The 23279-nt window shown below is 35.6% G+C and overlaps 1 protein-coding gene across 1 annotated transcript in view; it reads left to right on the top strand.

The window, feature by feature from the left end:
- LOC149816666 (sequence-specific DNA binding transcription factor ATNDX) overlaps positions 1-23279 on the top strand; it is a 57452-nt gene that overhangs the window by 1339 nt on the left and 32834 nt on the right. The window contains exons 4-12 of the mRNA XM_089988170.1: positions 7537-7620; positions 7702-7830; positions 15621-15842; positions 16005-16136; positions 16219-16314; positions 16402-16560; positions 16882-17188; positions 17284-17406; positions 17490-17559. Coding sequence (XP_089844296.1) covers positions 7537-7620; positions 7702-7830; positions 15621-15842; positions 16005-16136; positions 16219-16314; positions 16402-16560; positions 16882-17188; positions 17284-17406; positions 17490-17559 — 1322 coding nt within the window. The remainder of the gene's footprint in view (positions 1-7536; positions 7621-7701; positions 7831-15620; positions 15843-16004; positions 16137-16218; positions 16315-16401; positions 16561-16881; positions 17189-17283; positions 17407-17489; positions 17560-23279) is intronic.

The raw sequence follows: 23279 nt of genomic DNA, 5'->3' as shown, positions 1-23279 counted from the left end.
ATTGTTACGGCCACACACAACACACATATAAGGTTGCCGGACTAAGCAGCAGAAGCGAGGTATTTTAAAATTTATAAGCAGCAGAAAGTGAGAAATCAATTTAAAAGCGGAATAAGAATAAAAAAGGATGTAATATAGGATAAAATGGGAAGCGAAATACTAATTGAATGGGAAGAGAATAAAAGCTAAAATAAAAATAACCATTCTTAAATTTCATGATGTTGTAGTCTAAGAATTAAATTCTTCTCAAAATCTAAAAATGATAGCTACCAATTTAGAGAAAGTACATGGGAAGTGAGTGTGAAGCGTGAAAGGAAGCACATGAAAAACATGAAAAGAAGCATGAAAAAGCGCATAAAAAGCATGTAGAGAAGCAATGAAGAAACCTGTGGGAAGCGTATGAAAAATGTGAAAGAATTAAGATTCCCATAAAGTTTGGGAAGCAAAGAGTTTCGCCTTCCGAAGCGAGTTTCTTGGAAGCATGCTTCCCACGTATCTATGAAGCTTTCAGTAACTCTTATATATATATATATATATATATATATATATATATAGAGAGAGAGAGAGAGAGAGAGAGAGAGAGAGAGAGAGAGAGAGAGAGAGAGAGAGAGAGAGAGAGAGAGAGAGAGAGAGAGAGAGAGAGAGAGAGAGAGAGAGAGAGAGAGTACTTTATGTCCTAAACCATCCTAGTTGTTTCTGAAAAGCATTGTTGCACATGTTTTTTGCTTTATCTTAACCTGGATTGTATCGATTCAATGAAAAATCTTGTTATCTACTTCACCAAGGTTTGGTGCATTATGTGTTGTCGATTTTTTATCACTCTAAATATGCATCTAAACATGAAAAATGCCTAATCTAGTACATGTTCCTTACTAAGTAAGCTATATAGAATATGTCTATGAGTTCAGATTAAGCTAACACCTGCCAACTTTATCCCTATAAAGCTGTTTAGGATGGGTTAGGAGATAAGACTGTTTTCAAGCTACTCTCATATATATATATATACATATAAGTATTATAATATTATAGTATGGCACCGTCTGATAGCAAGTCATAGTTTCAGGTGTTTCTTAGTCAGATACACTATATATGCTCAGCGTAGTTTATTTGCTAATGTGCGGGCTCTCTATCTACTTTTTTCTTTTTAATGTAAACTTGACTTTTTGCATTTAGTTTTTATTTTGATTTTTTGGTGCATTTTGGGCCATTTTTTTGAGATTCATTTGAAAATTTGTATAAAGCATCAAAATCACTTAATTTCATACATTTTCTCCACTAAAGAACTTGTGGATCACATCCTTATGGTCAAATTCTCAAAATATTCAATACAAGTTTTAGAATACAATTGTGAATGTGCATATGCATTTATTTATTTATTGTTAATCTTCACAACCTTTTGGATGTTGGCTAGATCACCACATTTTCTCACCCCTAACCTATGTCACATGGGTGCGGGTATGGGTACGGGTGCGACACGGGTGCAGAGCAATTTTAAAAATTTTGGACACGGGGACACGGCTATATATATATATTTAAAAAATATATATATATAACAATAATAAGATTGTAAATTTTAAAACAAAAATAAAAAAGTAATTCTATTGAAGTAACAACACAAACTTACCAAAATATAACACATAAAGAAGCTTGTGAGTGTGATAACAACAAAACTTATCATAAATGGACAAAGATAGACTCGGTCAAAGTTGACCAAGTCCAAAATTAATTTTAATAAATGGACAAAAATAGACTTTGTCAAAGTTGACCGAGTCCAAAATGTGGATGGACTCGGCCCCAGTGTGTTGACCGAGTTTGTCACTTAGTTGACCGTGTCTGGCAGTCTGCCCCTTGTCCGAAGCTGCACCCGTGTCGGGGCGTGTCGACGCGGGTGCGTTGGCTTTTTATCCGAGTCCGTGTGACTTAGCCCCTAACAGATTTCATATGTGATGGCTCCTCACGTTAATTGAAACCAGAACAAGTGTTTTAGACTTTTAGTAAACTTACAATGAGAAGACAAGTGCAATATTTGCTGCATTTCATAAGTACATCTAACAAATGTATCTATTACTTGATTATCCCTGCTAATAACAATTAATTACCAATGTGTTTCTCTGGGGTGCTGTCTACATGTACATAGCATATTCATCCATTCACCTTCATGACATCATAATCCAGAATTTTCATATAAAGAGTTTCATAAGATGACTTAAGCTTCAAGACATAAGGGGAATCCAATTAATAGCATGTGGTCATATTAAAGGCCTCACTAAAGTGTCTGGGTTTCTTTTCAGACATTCCATTTTATTGTAGAATGGGTAGATAAGAAACTTGATGCTCTGTGCCATTGTCCCATAAATACTTAAAACCTATGTCACATGGGTGCGGGTGCGGGTGTGGCGCAATTTTAAAAATTTTGGACACGGGGACTTGGCTATATATATATATTTTAAAATATATATATAATAATAATATATCTTGTGTGCATATATGTGGATATTGTCCTCTAAAGTTTGGCACCAACATGAGTGTTTTTATAAACTTTGCAAATCGTACTTTTGCCCTTGCAGAAAGGGGGGTCCGGGGGCTCCCCCCGGTGCGGGTTTGAGACTCATGTTTAAGACTCATGCTATATATATATATATATTTTAAAAAATTATATAAAAAGATCACTTTTTTTTTTGTTTTTTACCCTAAAAATGGATAGTTTTTGGACTTAGTCAATGTTGACCGAGTCCAAAAAAGGATGGACTCGGCCTCGACACGTTGACCGAGTCTGACTCGGCGTTGACCGAGTCCGGGCCGTGTCCGAAGCCGCACCCGTGTCGGGGCGTGTCGACTCGGGTGCGGCGCCTCCCTAGCCGAGTCCGTGTGACATAGCTTAAAACATTGAAGGATGAGTATTTTCCATCTCCATTCATTTCTGAAATATTGAATCAGAGGCAAAAAAGGATGAGGATAGCTTTGTTATGGACTACTCTTCTCTGCATGTATTTGGTGAGTCGGTGACCTGTTTTTTGTTGTTGCCTAAGCATGAAAGAGACAAGCTGTCACCTAGGGAAGTCAAGTGCTATTTTATTGGTTATCCTAAAGGTAAAAAATGTATACAACAACAACAACAACAACAACAACAACTACGCCTTCATCCCAAAACAATTGGGGTCAGCGATATGAACCAAAAAAGAAATTCATTTTGGGTCTTCCACATGAATCCTTTTCCTCCAATCATTTCTATCCAACGCCATGTCCTCGGTGAGGTTCAAAGCATTCATATCCTTTCCTATCATCTCCATCCAAGTCTTCCTAGGCCTACCCCGACCTCTTTTAACTAATATATTTTCCCATTTCTCCAACCTTCTAACTGGAGCATCATTAGGCCTTCGCCGAATATGTCCAAACCACCGTAAACGATTCTCTCGCATCTTATTTTCAATGGGTGCAACACCTACCTTCTTACGTATCTCTTCGTTCCGAATCTTATCTTTTATTGTATTTCCACACATCCATCTAAGCATCCGCATCTCAGCTACACTCATTTTTTGAATATGATGTCTCTTGGCAGCCCAGCATTCCGTACCATATAGTAAAGCGGGTCTAATAGTCGTCTTATAAAACTTTCCCTTCAACCGCAATGGCATTCTACGATCGCACAGCACTCCAGTAGCACTTTTCCATTTCATCCACCCAACCTTTATCCTATGATTTACATCTCCATCAATTTCTCCATACTTTTGAATGATGGATCCCAAATATTTGAAATAATCATTCACCGGTATATCTTGCTCACCAAGCTTCACTACACTCCCATCACTACTTCGTTGCTTACTAAACCGACATTCCATATATTCAGTCTTACTCTTACTCAACTTAAAACCTCTAGCTTCCAATGTCTGTCTCCATAATTCTAACTTAGCATTAACCCCAGCTCTAGACTCATCAATCAAAACAATATCATCAGCAAACAACATACACCACGGTACATTTTCTTGAATTGATCTCGTAAGCTCATCCATCACTATCGCAAATAGGAAAGGGCTTAAAGCAGATCCTTGATGTAACCCAACCGTTATCGGAAAATTGGTTGTCACCCCTCCACAAGTGCGGACATTGGTTACTACTCCTTCATACATATCTTTAATTATACTAATGTACTTGAGAGAAACACCTTTCTTCATCTCTAAAGGTAAAAAATGTATAGATGTTATAATTCAATGTAGAGTGGATCTCCAAACATGTTATATTTTTTGAGTATCTCTCTTATTTCGTTTCTAAAACTTCAGAGAAAAATGATGAGTCAGACACTTCCTTTGTAGTTCTTTTTTCTCCTAAAGAAAAAGATACATAGTGGAATAGGAAGTATAGACCATGTGCACACACACACACACACACACACACACATATATATATATATATATATATATATATACTTGAAGAAATCCAGATTTTGATAGCGTACCTTTTTTGGATAGGCAACATGCATGATACAAAGGACTCCCCTAGCACCCAACTGGATTTCACCTCTATTGATAATGGTTAGGTACCACAACAAATATCAGTACTACAAAGCGTAGTTCTTACCATTCTGTTTGTCCTTTTAGCTTTGTTTCTTCTATCAACACCATATGTTTCTTGCATTAATCCACTTTGTGTTATTGTTAGTATCAAGGTTTTAAAACTCGCCGAGTCAACTCGGTGACTCGGCTGACTCGGCTCGGCTCGGCCCTCCAGCGAGTCAACCCGGCAGGGTAAACTTGACTCGGCTGAGTTCTGGGATATTTGAATTTTGATTTTTTGGGTATTTCAAAATAACAGGTCAATAATAAATAATAAATTACAAGACAAACCAGTTCAAAGATACAATAATCTATCAATCTTTATGTGTTGATTAAACATATTGGCAAAAAAAATGATTCAAAGATCTAACAAAAACGTGAAGCATACACGTATCGGTGCTTGTACTTCATGTTCTGGTGTTGGGTGCCTTTGGGTGTTGTTTTATGAACACATATCATATCCTTCATTGTACATAAAAATACATTTTTGTACAAAGTCTGTATTTGCTTATCTTCATATTCTTGTGAATTTCTCTATTTGCAATCTTAAATACACCTCGCACTTTATGCACTCATATCATATCCTTCATTGTATATACAAATATATTCTTGTACAAAGTTTGAAATTTTGTATCTTCATATTCTTGTGAATTTCTTTTTTTGCAATCTTAAATATACCTGCACCCACACCTGTGCATAACAATCTGTACCCTGGCATCCTTATTTTTTGACAGAAACACCCATATCATACCAGTTGTGCTGATCTTGTACTGTATGCTTGTGCATGTATCCATGTGACAGCATTTCCCTTGCTCGGTCCCTCCTTTCAGTCCTTTGTCCTGCCTCTTCTAACCATTTCTTCCAACCTAGAGGTTCTAGGCTTCTAGCTGGGGACAATCAATATTCATCTAGCTAAACCTGAGTCAAATATGAGCAGCATGCTTTGGCTCAATAAGCTAATCACCTTTGAATTTAAGGTATTCATTAATGTCCTTTTTATTTCTATTTATCTTTTTGCTGTAGTTGTATTATGGTTCATCAGCTTCTTCATGTAACTTGATCTTTCCATGTGACCTTGTTATGAAGAAGTTTGTACTTTTTCTACTCTGAACTTGCAATTTTTTATTCTGTCAACTCTTTAGACTATATGTTTACTGAAAAACATGGTTTGAAACAAATTATATATTGTTTTTCTTTTAAAATCAAAAGTTAACAAAATCCGGTCCGAGTCACAAGTCAATAAAGAACGAGTCGAGTTCCGAGTCACGGGTTTTAAAACCTTGGTTAGTATGTATCTTGAAGCTGCTCTTTAGCTTGAGTGGCAGCAAGCTATGCCAGAAGAGTTGCTGCACTATAAAAAGATGCATGATTGGACTTGAATAAGCTACTAATAGGGAAAAAGACAATTGGATGCAGGTTGATATACAATGCCACAATAACTCGAATGAAGTTGACGAACAAGGTAGGAGTGCAATCGAGGAGAAAACACAAAAGCCCCAAACTCTTTCTTTCATGTATCTGGGGGCTAACACACTGTTCCTTATTAATATGGGGTGCCCTAATGGGCTGTGTACAAATGCTGTAAAAAAATACATTAAATTACAACAGTGCCACTAAATGGTGGCCACACACACACACACACACACACACACATATATATATATATATATATATATAAATGAGCATGACTATTTTCCATTAAATGAAAGATAAACAATTAAAATAATAAAATGCTACTAGACATGCACACATGGTTTAGAAGGTATGAAAAATGATAGAAATGCCCTTGGTTAAAAGGTTAATAGCATAGTGGAAACAAAATGGATACGGGAAGCAATGCATGAAGTGGAAGTAGGGAAGTGAGTGCTAAAAAAGTAGTATGAAGCCCGAAGCTGGATTCGTTTTGGAAATGATTGTGGAACCGTGTTAGAAGCAAAGAAAACATGTAAGAAGCGATGGAGAAACATGGGGGAAGCAAGGGGAAAGCGAATGAGAAGTGAGGGGGATATGAGAAAGAAACCAAAAATAATACATTTAATATGAAAAAAAAAAACAAGAGGGAAGCAAGGAAGAAGCGATTGGGAAGTGATTTGAGAAGCAAATGAAAAGCATGTTTTCTGTAATGTAGGAAGCGCACTTCCCACAAATGGGAAGCGAGTTTCCCCCATGCTTGCCCCTTTTTGGGGGAGTTTGACGCTTCCCACTTCGGAAGCGCACTCCCCTTCCTGAAGAGGGTGCTTCTAATAACTATGGTTAATAGTGTGAAGCACTTGGCTTGTATACTTTTGTAGTTTTACTCCAAGGTTAGTGTCTTGCAATTTTCTATGAGTCTCCTTTTATCCCTAGACGCCTAGTCTCTCACAAGCCAAGAGTCTTTCTGGATCTCCTAATCTCATGTAAGCAATCTTGTACCCCAAAGCTATATTCAATTTGTGTCGTTATCCATCTATTATTGCATCAAAGTTAATTTTATCTTGCAATTATTGTAATCTCTTGAAATCAAGAACTTCAATGATGACTTTTGGTGATATTCTTTGCTCTGCAAGGTGGTGTCTATGCTTATTGTTCATCTCCATGCCAGTTTGGTCATTCAAGCTTGGGCTGGCAAGGACCCTAGCGGCTGTATGTTAACCTATTGGTGACCTTAAGTCTAGCCTTTTAACTAACACTTGGTGCTTTACCACGACTGTAAGGATTGTGTAGCTACTTATATGATTATACCTGGATGGCATTGTTATGCCTTCTGTTTTTTATACTTCTTTTTGTAGTCTAGGCAGCTGTCTTGATGCTTTTATTTTTTTAGCTATGTGTCTAGACTCTAAACCACTTTATGGTGTATGGACCCCAAAACTGACAATTGTAGTTATTGCTTCTGTCTTGTATTCAATGTGGTTCTTTTCCATTTGTGGATGTGTATTTCTTCTTTATCATTTCCTGCTTCATGTATCCTTGGGATTTTGTCAACCAATACTCATTTATTTTGCAGGTTTTACTGGAGGAAATGAAGACTTCTGAACAGATATTGGACCTTGTTTTTTTTATGTTTGTTATGCTTTCACACTATGAGCAGGTTCACTTTTGTTCTGAGTGCTTGATTCAGTTTCCTTTCTGTCTGGTTATTTGTTTGCTGCTGAAGTGTCTCTTGGATTAGGAAAGCCATGTCGAGAGTTCACTCCCTGTACTGCACTCCACACTAGTGGCTTGCAACCTTTTCCTTTTGACAAGCTGTATTTCTACGCAATGGCAAGACTTAGTTAATGTGCTGCTGGTGCATCCTAAGGTGCCTTCTGTTTTCCCTCTATATTTATTCTGGTACTTGTACTTACCATCTAATCTTTCTCTTTTGCCCTGCTTTGGAATAATAATCAGGGGGGAAGTTGCTTTAGACACACTATTTTGGTAGGCAGGATAGGTGTCTATCTATAGTTCACGTCCATATCATAGATTTTCCATTTTTAGTCCAGTAGCATGGTTATATTCATATATTTTAATGGAAAACTATACCATGACATCTGAAAAACTATATAAAATGGCCGTATTTGCACCTTGTAGTTATTCATGTTATCTTGGATTAACTGTCCTGATCAAGATAATGATATGAACTTCTGTCATTTAAAAATTAGATTTTGTTGTAAAATTACATACTTTTCTTTTACATAAGATAGTTTCACATAGGATCCAGGTAGAGCATTATCCCTGCTTATCCTGTTTATCAGATAATCAGATTAAAGCCAATTCCACCTAATCTCTTATAAAAATTCAATATATATACTGGTGTTTAAGCTGGTAGCCAGCACTTTTTTATTACATAACTGACAAATTAAGAGAGTTCAAAATGAACAATTATGTTCGCAAACTACTCTGCAATGTGTAAGCACAACATGCTTAAAACATGGTTGTCATCTATCTTCAATTAGCTTTACTTTTCTGTTTAGCTGAAGGTTGGTGTTAGTTGCCCATGTCCTTTGCTTCTTTATTAAATCTGCATATTTGAGATCATGTTCTTCCCTTTCTGAATGCCATCAAACTCAATAAGGCATTGGATGTGTAAGTCCATTGAGAACTCTAAAGAGCTATATAGGGCTTCTTGATTCTCTATCACATGAAGTCCATTGATTATGGTACATGCAAGAAGAAAGTACGAATATAATGACCTTGAAAATGTGCATCCACCCATTTGAGCAATAAGCAATAAAGTTGCTTGAGAAAGAGTGTTTTGCACCCAGGAATGATGAGATGGTGGCATTTGAATAGGAATATAATGACCTTGAAAATGTGCATCCGCCCATTTGAGCAATAAAGTTGCTTGAGAAAGAGTGTTTTGCACCCAGGAATGACAAGATGGTGGCATTTGAAAGTGCTCTCTTTTCTTTTTATCTGTATGCTACTGCTGCCGTATAAGTTCCAGTGAAATTCTTGTGGGAAATTTGCCTTTTGGTCATGATCGTTACTGTTAGAAATGAATAAAATTTCAACAGCAAAATTAATCTTGATATGCAAAACCAGGGATGTGAACTCAGTTGATTTGGAAACAAGTAGGCCTATTATAATGGCGTCTCGTTGTGTTGATTTTACTTTTTGGCATGCCACATTCTTGACAACCTTTAGTTTTCTAAGATGTATTCTTTTTCTGATTTTTCTACTACAAAAGCACATTGGTTAGAGATAAATTTTTTGTCTGCGTATCTTGAAAATGCCAGTGCTACTTTGGCATGTTTGTCATTGGAAATAATTTTCAGTTCTGTAATTTGAGATGTTCTAAAATGGTTCAGTTTTATGAACTCATGTTTTGAACTGTTTGTTTGTTCATGGTAAGAATATCACAAACAATGAAACATAATCACCACACGCTTGGTTTCATATTTTTTAATTGTTTGTAATTCTTCCAAAGGAGCTATCTATTCTTATTGTTTCATTCAACTGTTCCACTATAGAGAAGGAAGGTTCCATTGGACAGACCATGTTTGGGAAGAAAGGTTCCATTTTGACAAGGTTTATAGGATGTTCAGGGCTGAAACAAAGGCAGTCTGACTGGACTATATGGTTTGTGATGGACATGAGCACCAATTTTTCACATTCTATCTCCTACTAAGGTGTTAGGTCATACCATGTGCTCCTTTCCTTTGAATAGGAAGATGACATACATTACAGAAACACACTCATATAGGTATCTAGAAAATAGTAAATGAATTCTACAATTTCTCTTGATTCAAGTCCTCGTAATTCTTATGGCATAAAAAAACCAAGCTTAGGTGGTGTAGGAAACAATTAAAAGATAAGGAGTGGTAATTTAAGGAACACATTTACTTCTCACTATATATCATTATCATTAATGCACAACATGTAGAAAATATTTGGGTAGAAAACTGTAACATCAAACAACTTGATATTGCAAATGCATCAAATGTGTAGACATCAAATATGTAGACTACTTTATGAATGCCTATTGCAAAAGAGCGTGCTCTAGGAGGACATGACTAAAATATATGGACTTGTTGGCCTCATGGGACTTAATAAAGCAGGTGGTGGTTGGGTCTATTTGAAGTGGTTTTATAAGATGTCAAGTGTATGATCTATGTGACATGGTTATGTGGGGAAGGACGGGTTGCCTGTGTTGACAGGGGTTGCGTCAGGTCAAACCTGGTACTAGACACAATTTGTTGGGGTTTTACAAGTGGAGAGGAGAGGGGGGAAGCCTCGTCTCCAACCCGACCCCTGTATTTTTCAAAATATCATCTGTTTCCCCCTCTTTCTTTCAGAACATCAAGAAAGTTGGTTGAGTCTAGTTCTTGATCCAATGCAAACCCATCACACCATATATATATATTGAACTTGTTTTGTAATGACCCCAAACTGACCCTCAAAAAAGTTTTTTTTTAAGGATTGCGGAAAATATCTCAGAGACCCGGGGCACATTACCGATTTAATTTACACAATCCAACAATAACTTTAGACATAATATAAATAAAATTATGAATTGAATTTGAATTTATTTAAATCAAATAATCCCCATTGAGGGTTCACATAGTTCCCAAAAAAAACAAAAACTCTCGAATACGTCAGTGCCCTGACCACCAGATCATAATCCTCGATCCTTCCAGCAAGTTGGTTCTTCATCATTGTGCCTTAGTACCTAAAAAAGATTTTTTTAAAAATAGGATAAGAACCGAAGTTCTCGTACGAGACTTTTTTCAAATTGAACAGTAAGGAAAATTAGCATAAGTCAAACCAAACATAAGCTTAAGAGGGCTCTACAAACAACACACATTCAGAACAAACTTACAGTCTAAGCAATTCAAATAACATAACCATTAATTTCATGCTACGTTAAACATTTATGGATGCATGAATCAATACAACATGCATGAATAACTTTTTAAGTTCAATTATTAGTATTTCTTTTACATGCATGTCCCTATTTAATGCATATAATTTAATTTTCACTTTCTTAAAACCCGCGGATACACACAAACGGGCTAAATTCTCGAGGTTCAAGGTAGTGCTCAGTGGTCACTTAACATACAATTTGTATTTTAATTACTGGATTCTACACATGTTCCTCGACTGACGTTAGAAATCATCACCATCAATTAGAACATTAGGAATCATCACCTAATACCGAGACAACAAGAAAATCAACATCCATTGACGTTATTTTCTTGGTATACGAATAACTATAGCTCAGTCAACAACACCACTCGCAGGCCAAGTGGCAGAAGTTTCCTACAACCATGGCCAGGAACACAAATAGCACATCAGATTTTTGGAGAAACAAATGCATACGAAGTTTAGTATCTTCACGGTCCTCCATGACCGCCATCCAAGGTTCCCACCCTTTCAGAGGGACACCAGGGAAGAAAAATTATTACTGGTCTCTTTTACCATTCTTAAACATTTATTAGTTATGAAAATCATCATGCAGTAACATATTCGGGTCCTTACCCTATCAATTTAACAATGTAATTAATTTAAAACAATGCCAAAATCGTTTTGCAATGCATTTACAATTTACTACCTCATAAGCGTGCTCCTGGCCTCCAAAGGCCCATCAGTAATTCATACATAACCACTATACAATTTAATAAGATTTAAATGACATTGCAAATTTTAGTGAATAAAAATCACACATAAATATTCAACTATTTATGTTCACAATACAACCTCAATGTATATCCACAACCAGTGTTGTGAAAAGCATTGAGGCGTAACAAGGCGCTCCACCAAAAACTAAGGCGAGGCGTATGCCTCGAGGCGTAAAGGATAAGCCTCAAAAATTTTTTTTGAAAGCTTTTAAAAACTATAAAAAAATATCTAAAAATACAAATAAATAAAAAAATGCTTTATTGATGAAGTAACAACCAATTAGAAATAGAAAATCTTGAATAAGTACTAAAAAAATATGAGATTAACCTATAAAAGTAACTAAGAAACTGATTACACAATTGAAATACTAATTATATAACTGAAAAATATAATGTCCTATGAAGCAACAACCAATAAGAAATAAAAAATCTCAAATAAGTATTAAAAAATATGAGATTAACATATAAAAGTAACTAAGAAACTGATTATATAACTGGAAAACTAATTATATAACTGAAAAATATAATGTCATCTGAAGCAGTAACTAAGTAACTAAGAAACTGATTGTATAACTGGAAAACTAATTATATAAATAAAAAAATGCTTTCTTCTTCAAGCTGGCGCCTTGAGGCGAGAGGGCCTCACCTCAAGGCTTTTTCAAATAGAAATCAAATTATTATGATACACTGAGAATCGGATTTTTATAACATGCCAAACTTACTTTTAAAATCAAATTTAATCAAATCAGATTTTTCGAAACCTTTTTCAAAATATGTTTTAGTATATGTACCTATACATATGTTCATATGCTGGTCAATTTGTATACATAGCCTATTATGCATATATATACATCTTGGCCAATATATATATATATATATATATATATATATATATATATATATATATATTGGCTGAATTCAAAAACCTGTCTTGATTCTGTCAGCCTAAGAATATGTCTTTAATCCACAAGGCTGATTCTTGGTTCAACCGATTTCAAACTGGTTTAACATATAAAGATTACAGGTTAATCAAAACACTGCTTTCAATATGGTTTAATATTAACAAATTACTTGTTAAACAAAACACAGGTTTCAATCTGGTTTAACATAAAAAATACAACTCAATAACATGCAGATTTCAATCTGGTTAGTCATCAAGAATACAGCTCAAGAAAAAACACAAATTTCAATCTTGTTAATCATAAAGAATACAGCTCAACAAGAACACAAATTTCAATCTGGTTAATCATCAAGACTGCAGCTCATTAAAAATGCAGATTTCATTCCAAACACATGCTTGCAAACTGGTTTCACATAATAAGCATACAGATTTTTAATCAAACACAGTTTGCAAACTGGTTTGTCTTTCTTTCTCTCACTCTCAAAACCGATGTTGAGAGAGAGTTTTTCTAATGTTTTATAACTTGAGAGGGACTCCTCCAGGAGGTGACACCCCTCTATAATTATGGAAATAGAACTCCTAATTCTAACTCTTTAATATATATATATATATTTATGTATAACTTATCTTTATTATATAGTTTTAAATTTGTTATTTATTTTAAAAACTGAGTTATCTTGTCATAGATGGACTATGGGTCTTGGTTAATGGATCCATGACCCATGACCAGATCCAAATCGACATCAACCTCCTATATATATGTATGGGTCTCGGCTAATGGATCCAGGACCCATGTTCAGATCCAAATTGATGTCAGTCCCTCTCTCTCTCTCTCTATATATATATATATTATACCACTTCAAGCAGCGAAAAATATATATATTTATTTAATAAAATCATATTTATTAGATTAAAATTGGGAAAATTCCATGAGATATTACATGTTTAGTAGAAAATGAGTTTTGAATCATGTGATTGTGAACATGTAAGCAGCTTTTTTAAGAGCTTCGCAGCCCACAACGTACCAAAATTTCATGATTCAAAAAATCAATTTTTATATTGAAAAAACATGATCCGAGGTTTGATCGTTAGCAAACAAACTGTGCTAAATGCATCTCTGTGGTCAGGTTGAATCAGTATAGCTTGAACATATGATTTCCAGCTAAGTAGTTCCATACCTTCATTAGTACCAATTATAAACCCATATATGCACATATCTTTTAAATCAGAGATGCGTAGGTCTTGGGGTTTAATCAGAGAAATGCATAAGACTTGTGGTTGGGTTTTTTTAGGTTGACTATTTGCAAGGCATCTTGCAATAGTTTGATTTTGTCATGACACTTAGTAGTTAAAATCTAGCCTACGTTGCCTAGGCTACCTAGGCGCAAGTCTACTGCCTAGGTGCACTTCGGTGTCTAAGCGAGTACCTAAGTGGGGGGCACCAAAGTTGGTATTTTTTATAATGTTTAAGACACTATAATCATGTTGTGTATTTTGAATCAATTAAAACTTTCAGTTTTTTTCATATTTTTGATACTTTTATTTTAAGTAATCTTTTGTAAACCTCTAGGTAATGCAGCTAAACAAAAATTTATTTAGATGGATTTGAATGTTAGAAATGTAATTATGTTTTAATTGTTTAGCTTCGTTCATGAATTATGTAATTTTTATTTTTCGTTTCAGTTGTTTAGCCTCATAAATTGTGTTGAATATGTACTTTCTATTATTTTTAAGAATTTATTATATATTTTTATTTTTTATTTCTTTCTTGTTGGTCCCAACTAGGCCAACTAATCCTGCCTAGGCACTCACTAGCCTTTTAGGGGACTTAGGTGCCGATTAGCACTTTTGTTTTGATTACCTAGGCTTGAAAGCTACAGTACAGATGCTCCATTTTTTTCCATCATACTTTATCCCCTTATATGCATGTCATATTGAAAAACTTCATAAAAATGGTTGTATCCATGTGTCCACAGCCATACCCATGTGACAGCTTAAAATCTTAGCAAAGTTCGGTTTTGGCTTGAGAAATTGGTTCTAGAGACCCTTGGGTAGATAATATGGTGCTTATTTTTTGCTGTCTTTTATTCTCTGTCATGTTGACCGAAGAAAATAAATTGTTTTTGCACTTTGTCTAGTCAATTTTATGGTGGGCCCCACCTTAGGAAGCCCTCTGGGCAAGCATTCCACATATTGGGCTTATTGATGGAGCTCATAAAGCAAATATAAACCTCACAAATCCTGTTGTTGATACTCTGATTTTTAGAGCTTGTTTAGTTGTCTTGAATTAATTCAGGCATCATTGTTTCTAATTGGAGTGATTGGTGGTACTTGCGGACATTATGTTAGAATGGAGATGAGTTTTTTGGACAACCAATGAAACAGAGATTGTAAAGTGATAGCCAAGAGATTAACTTGCTCTGATAAGTCAAAATTAGATGCAGAAGTTAATGGAAGAAATTTAGAAGGCATGGTATTTAAATCCTAGAATTGGTAGCCTGTTAATTATTGATTTTGTTCCTTTGCCTTGATGTTTTCCTTTTTTTCTTAGGCAGGTTGGTCTATCTATATATATGTGTTCAGTTCTGCCTATCATGTCATTAATGCTACTTAAACTCTATAGACCATTCTTGTTTCATTATTCTCTTAATTAGCATACATAGTGGCAAGTATTCACAATATTTTGAAAATGTTATGGAAAACAATATGATATTTTTGTCACAGTTTTAAATGTCTAAAATATCATGATATTTTTGAAACAGTGTGATAATATTGCTTTAATGAAAATGTCCTGATTTTATCACAATATTTACATTTTTAATGGCTATCTTATGAGAAAATGGGCTGTTTATGTTTTGTGTAATTTTCATTTTTGCTACTTGTGCCTATTTTTTCTTATTTATAATTAAATTTTTTTACCAATATTTTGCAGATAAAAAAATGAGAAAATAAAAAATGTTCATTCCTCATGAGATCTGCAATGCCACTAGTTTTCCCTTTTGAAGCTTTTGTTACTATTCTGACATATGGACTATATGCTTTTGGTTTTGAGGTATGAAATGTTCACCGTTTCCTTTTTTTTCCCAGGTTGATATATTTATGGATACAACATTTGATGCAGTATATGTAGACATTATATTTTGCCAGATGAAACTGGTGATGTTGGCTAATGAAACAAAAAAAACAGCTAGCCCTCTGAATACTGAAAGTGAGGTTCATATCATTTCACATCAATGTGAAGCTTCTTTACAGATACTTATGTTCTTATGTCAGCAAAAGTCATTTCGAGAACGCCTTCTCAGAAACAAGGTTATTCATTGTGGACCAGAGTTGTTTCTTGTATTTCAGAAAGATTCTACATGTCATCAAAATGTTCTATCTTATTGGATGGAAATAAACATATATAATAAATGCATTATTTATTTATTTATTTGGTCTCTTTATTAATATTTTCTACCTTTCAAATCTCAGGAGCTATGTAGAAACGGAGGTGTTCTGTCACTGGCTCTAGCAGTTCTTAAATTAAATGTACAGCCACATTTTGCAGAATCTTCATGTCTAGTGGCTGTTGTTTCCCGGATAAAATCTAAAGTGCTTTCCATTGTAAGTTCATGTAACAGGACATAATAACTCCAAGATCCACAAAAAGTGACCTTAATGTGCTTGCATATTATCTTCTTTTCAGTTGGTGCAGCTCTGTGAAACAGAAAGCATTTCTTACTTGGATGAGGTTGCTAGCTCTTCAAGGAGTATGCATTTAGCAAAATCTGTTGCCCTAGAGGTTGTTTTGTGATGATTGGAGATGATCTTAGCATTCTTTGTATGTTTTCCGGTTTTTTTGACCAATATATATTTGCCTTGAGTTCAGGTGCTTGCATTATTGAAGGCTGCATTTGGCAGAGAAACACAGCTTAATGGTTCTATCATGAACCAGAAACCAAAGGGTCTTGTACTTCTCAATTCAATGCGCCTAGCTGATATTTTTTCCGATGATTCGAACTTTCGATCTTTCATTACAGCCAACATTGTATGTTATTTCTCTAAATGGCATTTAAAATTAAGATTGTATTTTTTTTTCTCTTGGATAACTGTGGAAACCACCTCACTTAATTGTGAGCTTATTGGTGTAAAAACCCCAGGTCCCCCTTATCTACTAGGGAGTATACCAAGCTTCGGCCTCGCTGCAAGGGACATATACCTGTGGGTTTTGAACTCATGACATCCCTTCAGCTTGGTGACGTTCACGAGTTGTCCCTACTGGATGAGCAGAATCTTTGTGAGCAGGAACATTGCTTTTGATTGCAGTTAATGTCTCTATTTTTGTCTCTTGTGGTGGTTTGTTTTGCAGACTCCAGTTTTGGCTGATATTTTAAGCTTATCTCATGATGACTTTATATCAAGTTGGTGTTCAACTGAAACCCCAGTATTGGAAGAAGATGCAACTGTTGAGTATGAACCATTCAATGCTGCTGGATCGGTAATTGTATCAGTTCAAGGAGCTTCTGGAACTTTGACGTCAGAAGCAGGTTCTATAGACAATATTGAGTGCCCTTCTGTCAACTGTATACCTCCAGTTTCTCATGCACAACAGAAAACATCATTTATGGTCAAAATAATTGCAAATCTCCATTGTTTTGTCCCTAACATTTGTGGAGGTAATCATTGCCTTTTGTACCATGACTATTCTGATTGTTTTTTTCTTTTTTGTGTTGTCATGTTTTGATTGCATACACTTTTTTGCAATCTGCAGAGGAAGAGAGAAATCAATTCTTCAACAAATTTCTTGAATGTTCGGGGATGGAGCAGAACACCTCTTCCAAAGTTTCTCCGGACTCTGATGCTAGAAAAGCCATTGCAGTTTACGAGAATCTGTGTAAGGTTCATCTTGATGATGCTCTTTCTCCATTTTTCTGTAGTTGACTTCTGCCTTTGAAAGCAAGAGTTGTGGTTCTGCAGGTTCTTTGTTGGATCATGCAATTTCTCTAGTTCCTGTATTGTTGAATGAGGAGGATGTGCAGCTTTTAAGGTAATGCATTTTGATGTTTTTCATAATTTCTTCCTTCTTTCCAACAGTCCCTATCACTAGCAGGAAAGTTATGGTTAATGTTTTTCATCATTTAAACTTAATTGAGCTCTCTCTCTCTCTCTCTCTCTCTTACTCTTGTGCACCAGGTGTTGGTGTACACTTGTATGGGTCTACCTTCGACTGTCCAATTAATCAGATGCTCAAGGAAAAACTCGTGTGATTGCAATCTATAGGAAGAGTTTTCAAGGGCTACAAAAATCAATTGCCCACAATTTATCAATACTTTATGACTCAAAAAATTTACTTCAAAAAACACAATCTAGGATGTGATCCTTACCCAACAGACCATTCTGAACATATCTATGGGGTCAGATAAAGTCTGAGAGATGTTTTTGACCTGAATGCACATAGTGCACACCTTAATTGGTGGACGCCTATATATATATATATGTGTGTGTGTGTGTGTGTGTGTGTGTGTGTGTGTGTGAACTGAGATTTCATGGGTTTTTTTGTTGAAACTGACTATGGATGAGACATTGAGATCTACATGCTTGTTTTTAAAGGAACGGGCTATTGAATCATCCGAATGTGATGCATAAGCAGGATTTTTTAAGTCTTGAATATCAACAGCTCAGATTTTTTGTAAATAGTTAAGCATCAAAAAATCATTTTTTGTAATTAAAAAAGCATGATATATATATAAGGGGGACAGTCCAACTAAAGGAAGGTACAAAGTACAAACCCTATAAGGTTATAAACCACTTTTAAAAATCATATTTAAAAGTGTTTTTTGGCAAATCCGACCATATGAATGTGATTTTCTTGATAAAAAACCTAAGAACTGACTCTTATTGTGAACTTTTTTGATGCATAGATTGGATTTTTATGATCTATGTAACTTAAAAAATTTCAATGATCTAGAAAACTTTAAAATTTTGAAACATATGATTTTTAACACATTATAAAATCCTACTTACATATCAGAAAAATTTGCTACAAGAGCTGGTTCTTTGGTTTTTGACTATGGAGACAACATTTGTACGGTTGCTAAAAAACACTTTTAAAATTGAATTTTGAAAGTGGTTTGGACAGTTTGTACCTTCCTTTGGTTGGACCATCCAACCTATGTAGTCAAAAGCGCTAGGCGGTGCCTAGTCGGTAGACCCCTAAAACGACTAGTCGAGGACTAGGTGGGACTAATCGGTACCCCAATTAAATATAAAAAAAGTACACAAAATACAAAATTACACATGCTTTCACAAAATATATTAATATACATAACCAAAATATACACATATATATAATTGTATATATATATATTCAATTATTTCATAATATATTCAGTATAATCAACAAAACATGCTTTCAACCTTTCACAGAAGCACAATAACACATACATATATAAATAACATATTACATAATTCATAATGCTAAACATGCTTTCAAGCTTTTGTAAAAAAATTAATTAGAAACAAAGTAACATATATATATATATATATATATAAACATAATCAATTAAAATTAATTATGCATGCTTTAAATGTTTCAAAGAAAAAATCCCAAAAGCAAAGTAGCACACACACATATAAATCATAGTCACCTATATCGTTAAGGTAATTTCTTGGCGAGGGTATTTCTCGAAGACATTTTCAAAAGTTGATAGATCTCGAGAAAATCTCAGGAGTTTAAAAAATTGAAAAAATATAAATAACACCAAAAAACCTAAGAAAATAATAAGCTATGTCACATGGGTGCAGGGTGCGGGGTGCGGGTGCGGGGATGCGACATTTCCAAATAACCCAGGTGCGGGGGTACGACAAGGGCAAAAATGTAAAATATATATATATATATATAATTTTGAAGTTTTAACAGTTTAACATTTAACAGTTAACATTGTCATAATATCATTCATCATGCATGCAGTATATCAACCTAAATATCAAATTATCAATTAAATAAGTAAAACAATTACATAAATCGACCTAAATATCAATCAAATAAGTAAAGCATAAAAGAACTAAATTACATACCAAAGTATATCTTGATGAAGTAATGGATGTTAATAATTTTCTTCTTCATCATCAAATGCATCATTAGAAAGGAATACTGGGCTCAGCTAAATCCATGTTTGTTATGTTGAAATCATGTTCTCCCTTGAAGTCACACTCTTCTGGGTTTACATTCCAAAATTTGGATGTTCCTTGTTTGCGTTACAAACTCAATTTGAAAATGATAAATACAATACAAGTATATTTAAATGAAAACTAAGAAATAATCAAATAACTAAGAGAGCAAATTAGTACCTGTATTCATCATTGCTTTGTGAAAGTAATCGAAGATTTGAATAGATATATACTAAATCCTCTGCACGCTTGCTGGTGAGTTTGTTTCTATTCATGTTGTGGATTTGAGAATATGTGCTCCAATTTCTTTCACAACAAGATGAACGAGCAGACTGCGATAGCAATCTTAATGCAAGATGTTGGAGAAGAGGTGTTTCTGATCCAAATGTTGACCACCATGTGATAGGATCTATATTATCTTTTTCTCTCGCGAATAATGTCGGTCCATATAATCTCGAAGATGAAAATTTTCCAAACTCTTGTGTGACTTGATGTAGAAGATATGCTTCTGAAAAAAGTTTTGTCATACACATATTTTTATGTCTTGATAGCTCTGGGTCTAAATTTGGAAGGACACGACCAATACCTCCAGCCCGCCACTTATTTGCATAATATTTTGGATTAAGAGAATGTGTTATGCAATGCAAATGAGTGTTGTTCTTATCCCATCTTCTGACTAAAATGGAATGAATATGATTAAAAAAATCTGAATCATCAAATGCAAGATTTTTTTCTTTATGCTTGAAAACTATAGCTTGTATTTTTTCAATCATATCATCCCACATTTCATAAACTCTGTGAAGCATGGGCTCATCCTTATCAACTTCTCTTAACATTTCTCAAGTAGGTTGCGTAAATTGAAGGAAGCATACCACTTTGTCCCAAAACTCATCATCAAGAATGAATTTTTTAATTTCTTGAGCCTTGATATCATCATCAGCACGATAGAATGTTCAATTTTCATTAGTCACCATGTTAATCAAAGCATTCTTCACTCTTTTAATCCTCTTCATCATCACAATGATGGACGCAAAACGTGTTTCAACGATCTTCAACAATTTCAAATCAGAATGCCTATTAAATATAACATTAACACGATGGTGGTTAACAACAAAATTTCTAATGCTTTTGACATTTCTTTCTAAATCTTCAATCCATGAACATAAAGCATATGCTTGTGAATTTTTTTCTTCTTTGGGGTTGCAGATGCTCTTTAGGGCTAGATTTAAGCTGTGTGTTACACAGAGAGTCCAAAAAATATGAGGGTACTCACTCTCCAAACTCAACGCTGCACTTTTACAAATTGGAGCATTGTCTGTAATGGTTTGTACCACTTTCTGATCACCCACTTATTTTATCACTTCTATAAACAATACTTTCAAATACTCTGCATTTTTATATTCCTCAGATGCATCAATTGCTTTCAAGAATATTGGGCCACTAAGCGAACAAGCAATGAAATTGATTAATGAACGCCTTTGAATATATGTTCATCCATCAGACACAATAGAAACTCCATTTTGCTTCCATGAATATTTTTTAATCTCTAGCAACCTCTCCACATTTGCCCTCTTTTCTGCAAGAAGTGTGGTTCGTATTTTTTCTGAACTTGGAGGCACATAACCACTCAAATTATAATTTGCCAAGGATGTTACTAAATCCTTCCAATAAGGATTTCTAGCCGCATTAAATGAGAGTGAACGAGATTAAAAGTACCTCTCAACTTTTCTATCCAATTCTTCTCTTTCATATGTATTGAATGCTGCTTGTATCGTTCCTCTACCTCATACATTGACTTTTCTTTTTTTTTCAGCGTTTTCTTGGTGGCTTGCAAATGGCACACTAACTGCAGAAGAATCGACCATCGCCTTTCTCTTCTCATATTCTTCTTGTATTGTCTTCGCATTGCCTCATCAACTTTTCTGCAAGCTGCCATGTCCTGGTATCTTCAACAAATGAGCCTTCACTCTTGTGTAAGACCCAACAAAATCTCTTTCGCAGAGCTTGCATCAAAATTTCTTGTTTCCACCACCTCTTTCTCCAGTTTTTGCAAGTTTATCTACATGTACCAATAGTGGCCCCACATCATCGATCCCACTGCAACTATCAGCAAAACTAGTAGCAGAACTCACATGTTGGGATGAGGATGACGCAAGTCCTTTCTCTTTATCCGTCATTTTTATCCTGGAAACACAAAAAAAAAATACATTAAAATTTTTAAATCAATTATACTCAACCCCCTCCCCCTGTCGAAAACACAGGGAGAAGGGGGGGCTCAGCTCCTCCCCTGCCGACCCAACAAGAGAGCGAGAGCAAGGGGGGCTCGGCCCCTCCCCTGAAATCAAAGGGAGTAGGGTGGGGGGATCGGCCCCATCCCTGCCGAAAACAGAGGGAGCAGAGGGGGCTCAACCCCTCCCCTGTCGACCCAACAAGAGAGCGAGAGGGGGGAGGGGCTCGACCCCTCCCCTGCCGACCCAAAAAGAGAGCCAGAGGGGGGGGCTCGACCCCTCCTGTGCCGAAAACAGAAGGAGCAGGGGGGGCTCAGCCCCTCCCCTATAGACCCAACAAGAGAGTGAGAGGGGGGGGCTCGACCCCTCCCCTACTGACCCAACAAGAGAGCAAGAGGGTGCAGGGGGGGGGGGGGGGGCTCGACCCCTCCCCTGCCGACACAAGAAGAGAGTGAGAGAGGGTACATACCTGCGAAAGAAGAGGAGGAGCCTGGGAGGTGGAGCTGGGGCGTCGATAGGAGAGAGCTCGAGCTCAGGGGGAGAGGAGAGGAGAGATTAGGGGCAATTTTTTTTTTTGCCCTAATCCTCCTTTTCATCGGGGATTTTTTTAACGCCAAAAAGTGGACAAAAATGACCCTAGGTGTGTTGACCGCACCCAATGTCGTGTTGACCGCACCCAGTGCCGCACGCGCACCCGCATCGCGTCGACGCGGGTGCGACACCTGTTTTGCCGAGTCCCTGTGACTTAAATACTAAGCTTTGTATTATTTTTCATAAAAAATATAAATAAACAAAAAAATAAAAAATGGAAACTTAGTTTTTAAAAAAAAAACTCAAAAAATATTGTGAAAATATCGCTATATTTTCTATTTGCTGATATTTTGAAAATATCGTGATATATTTTTGATATTATCGCCAACCTTGAAATTGCCAATAATATCGCGTTATTTTCAAAATATTGGCGATATCAATGACTATGATATAAATATAATAACTAAGCAGGTTTTCAAATCACACAAACATACACATACGCATAATTATATAAACAAAAAAAGAACAATATATATGAATAATAAATAACTAAACTACCCTCGTCCCTAGGCAGAGGCAGCGTAGTTGCCGACTAGGCACCTTAGTCGGTGCCTAGTCAGCAAAATTGGTACCTTTTAAGGTACCCACCTAGAAATTGCAAAGCCTAGGCATTTTACTTAGCCTAGACCGGCTAGGCGGACTAGTCGGTGCCTAGTCGGGGCTTTTGACTACATAGCATCCAACATAAGGAAGGTCCAAAATCCACAACCAACGACGATCAGACGGCTCCCTTTCTCCAATGCTTGTTCATCTCATCGATCGGGCCTCATATATTTGT

The sequence above is a fragment of the Nuphar pumila genome, chromosome 14 (genome assembly GCF_984573655.1).
Source record: "Nuphar pumila chromosome 14, dmNupPumi1.hap1.1, whole genome shotgun sequence".
NCBI lineage: Eukaryota > Viridiplantae > Streptophyta > Magnoliopsida > Nymphaeales > Nymphaeaceae > Nuphar > Nuphar pumila.
Note: the sequence above shows the minus strand (reverse complement) of the source record. Positions and strands in the feature narration are given on the sequence as shown.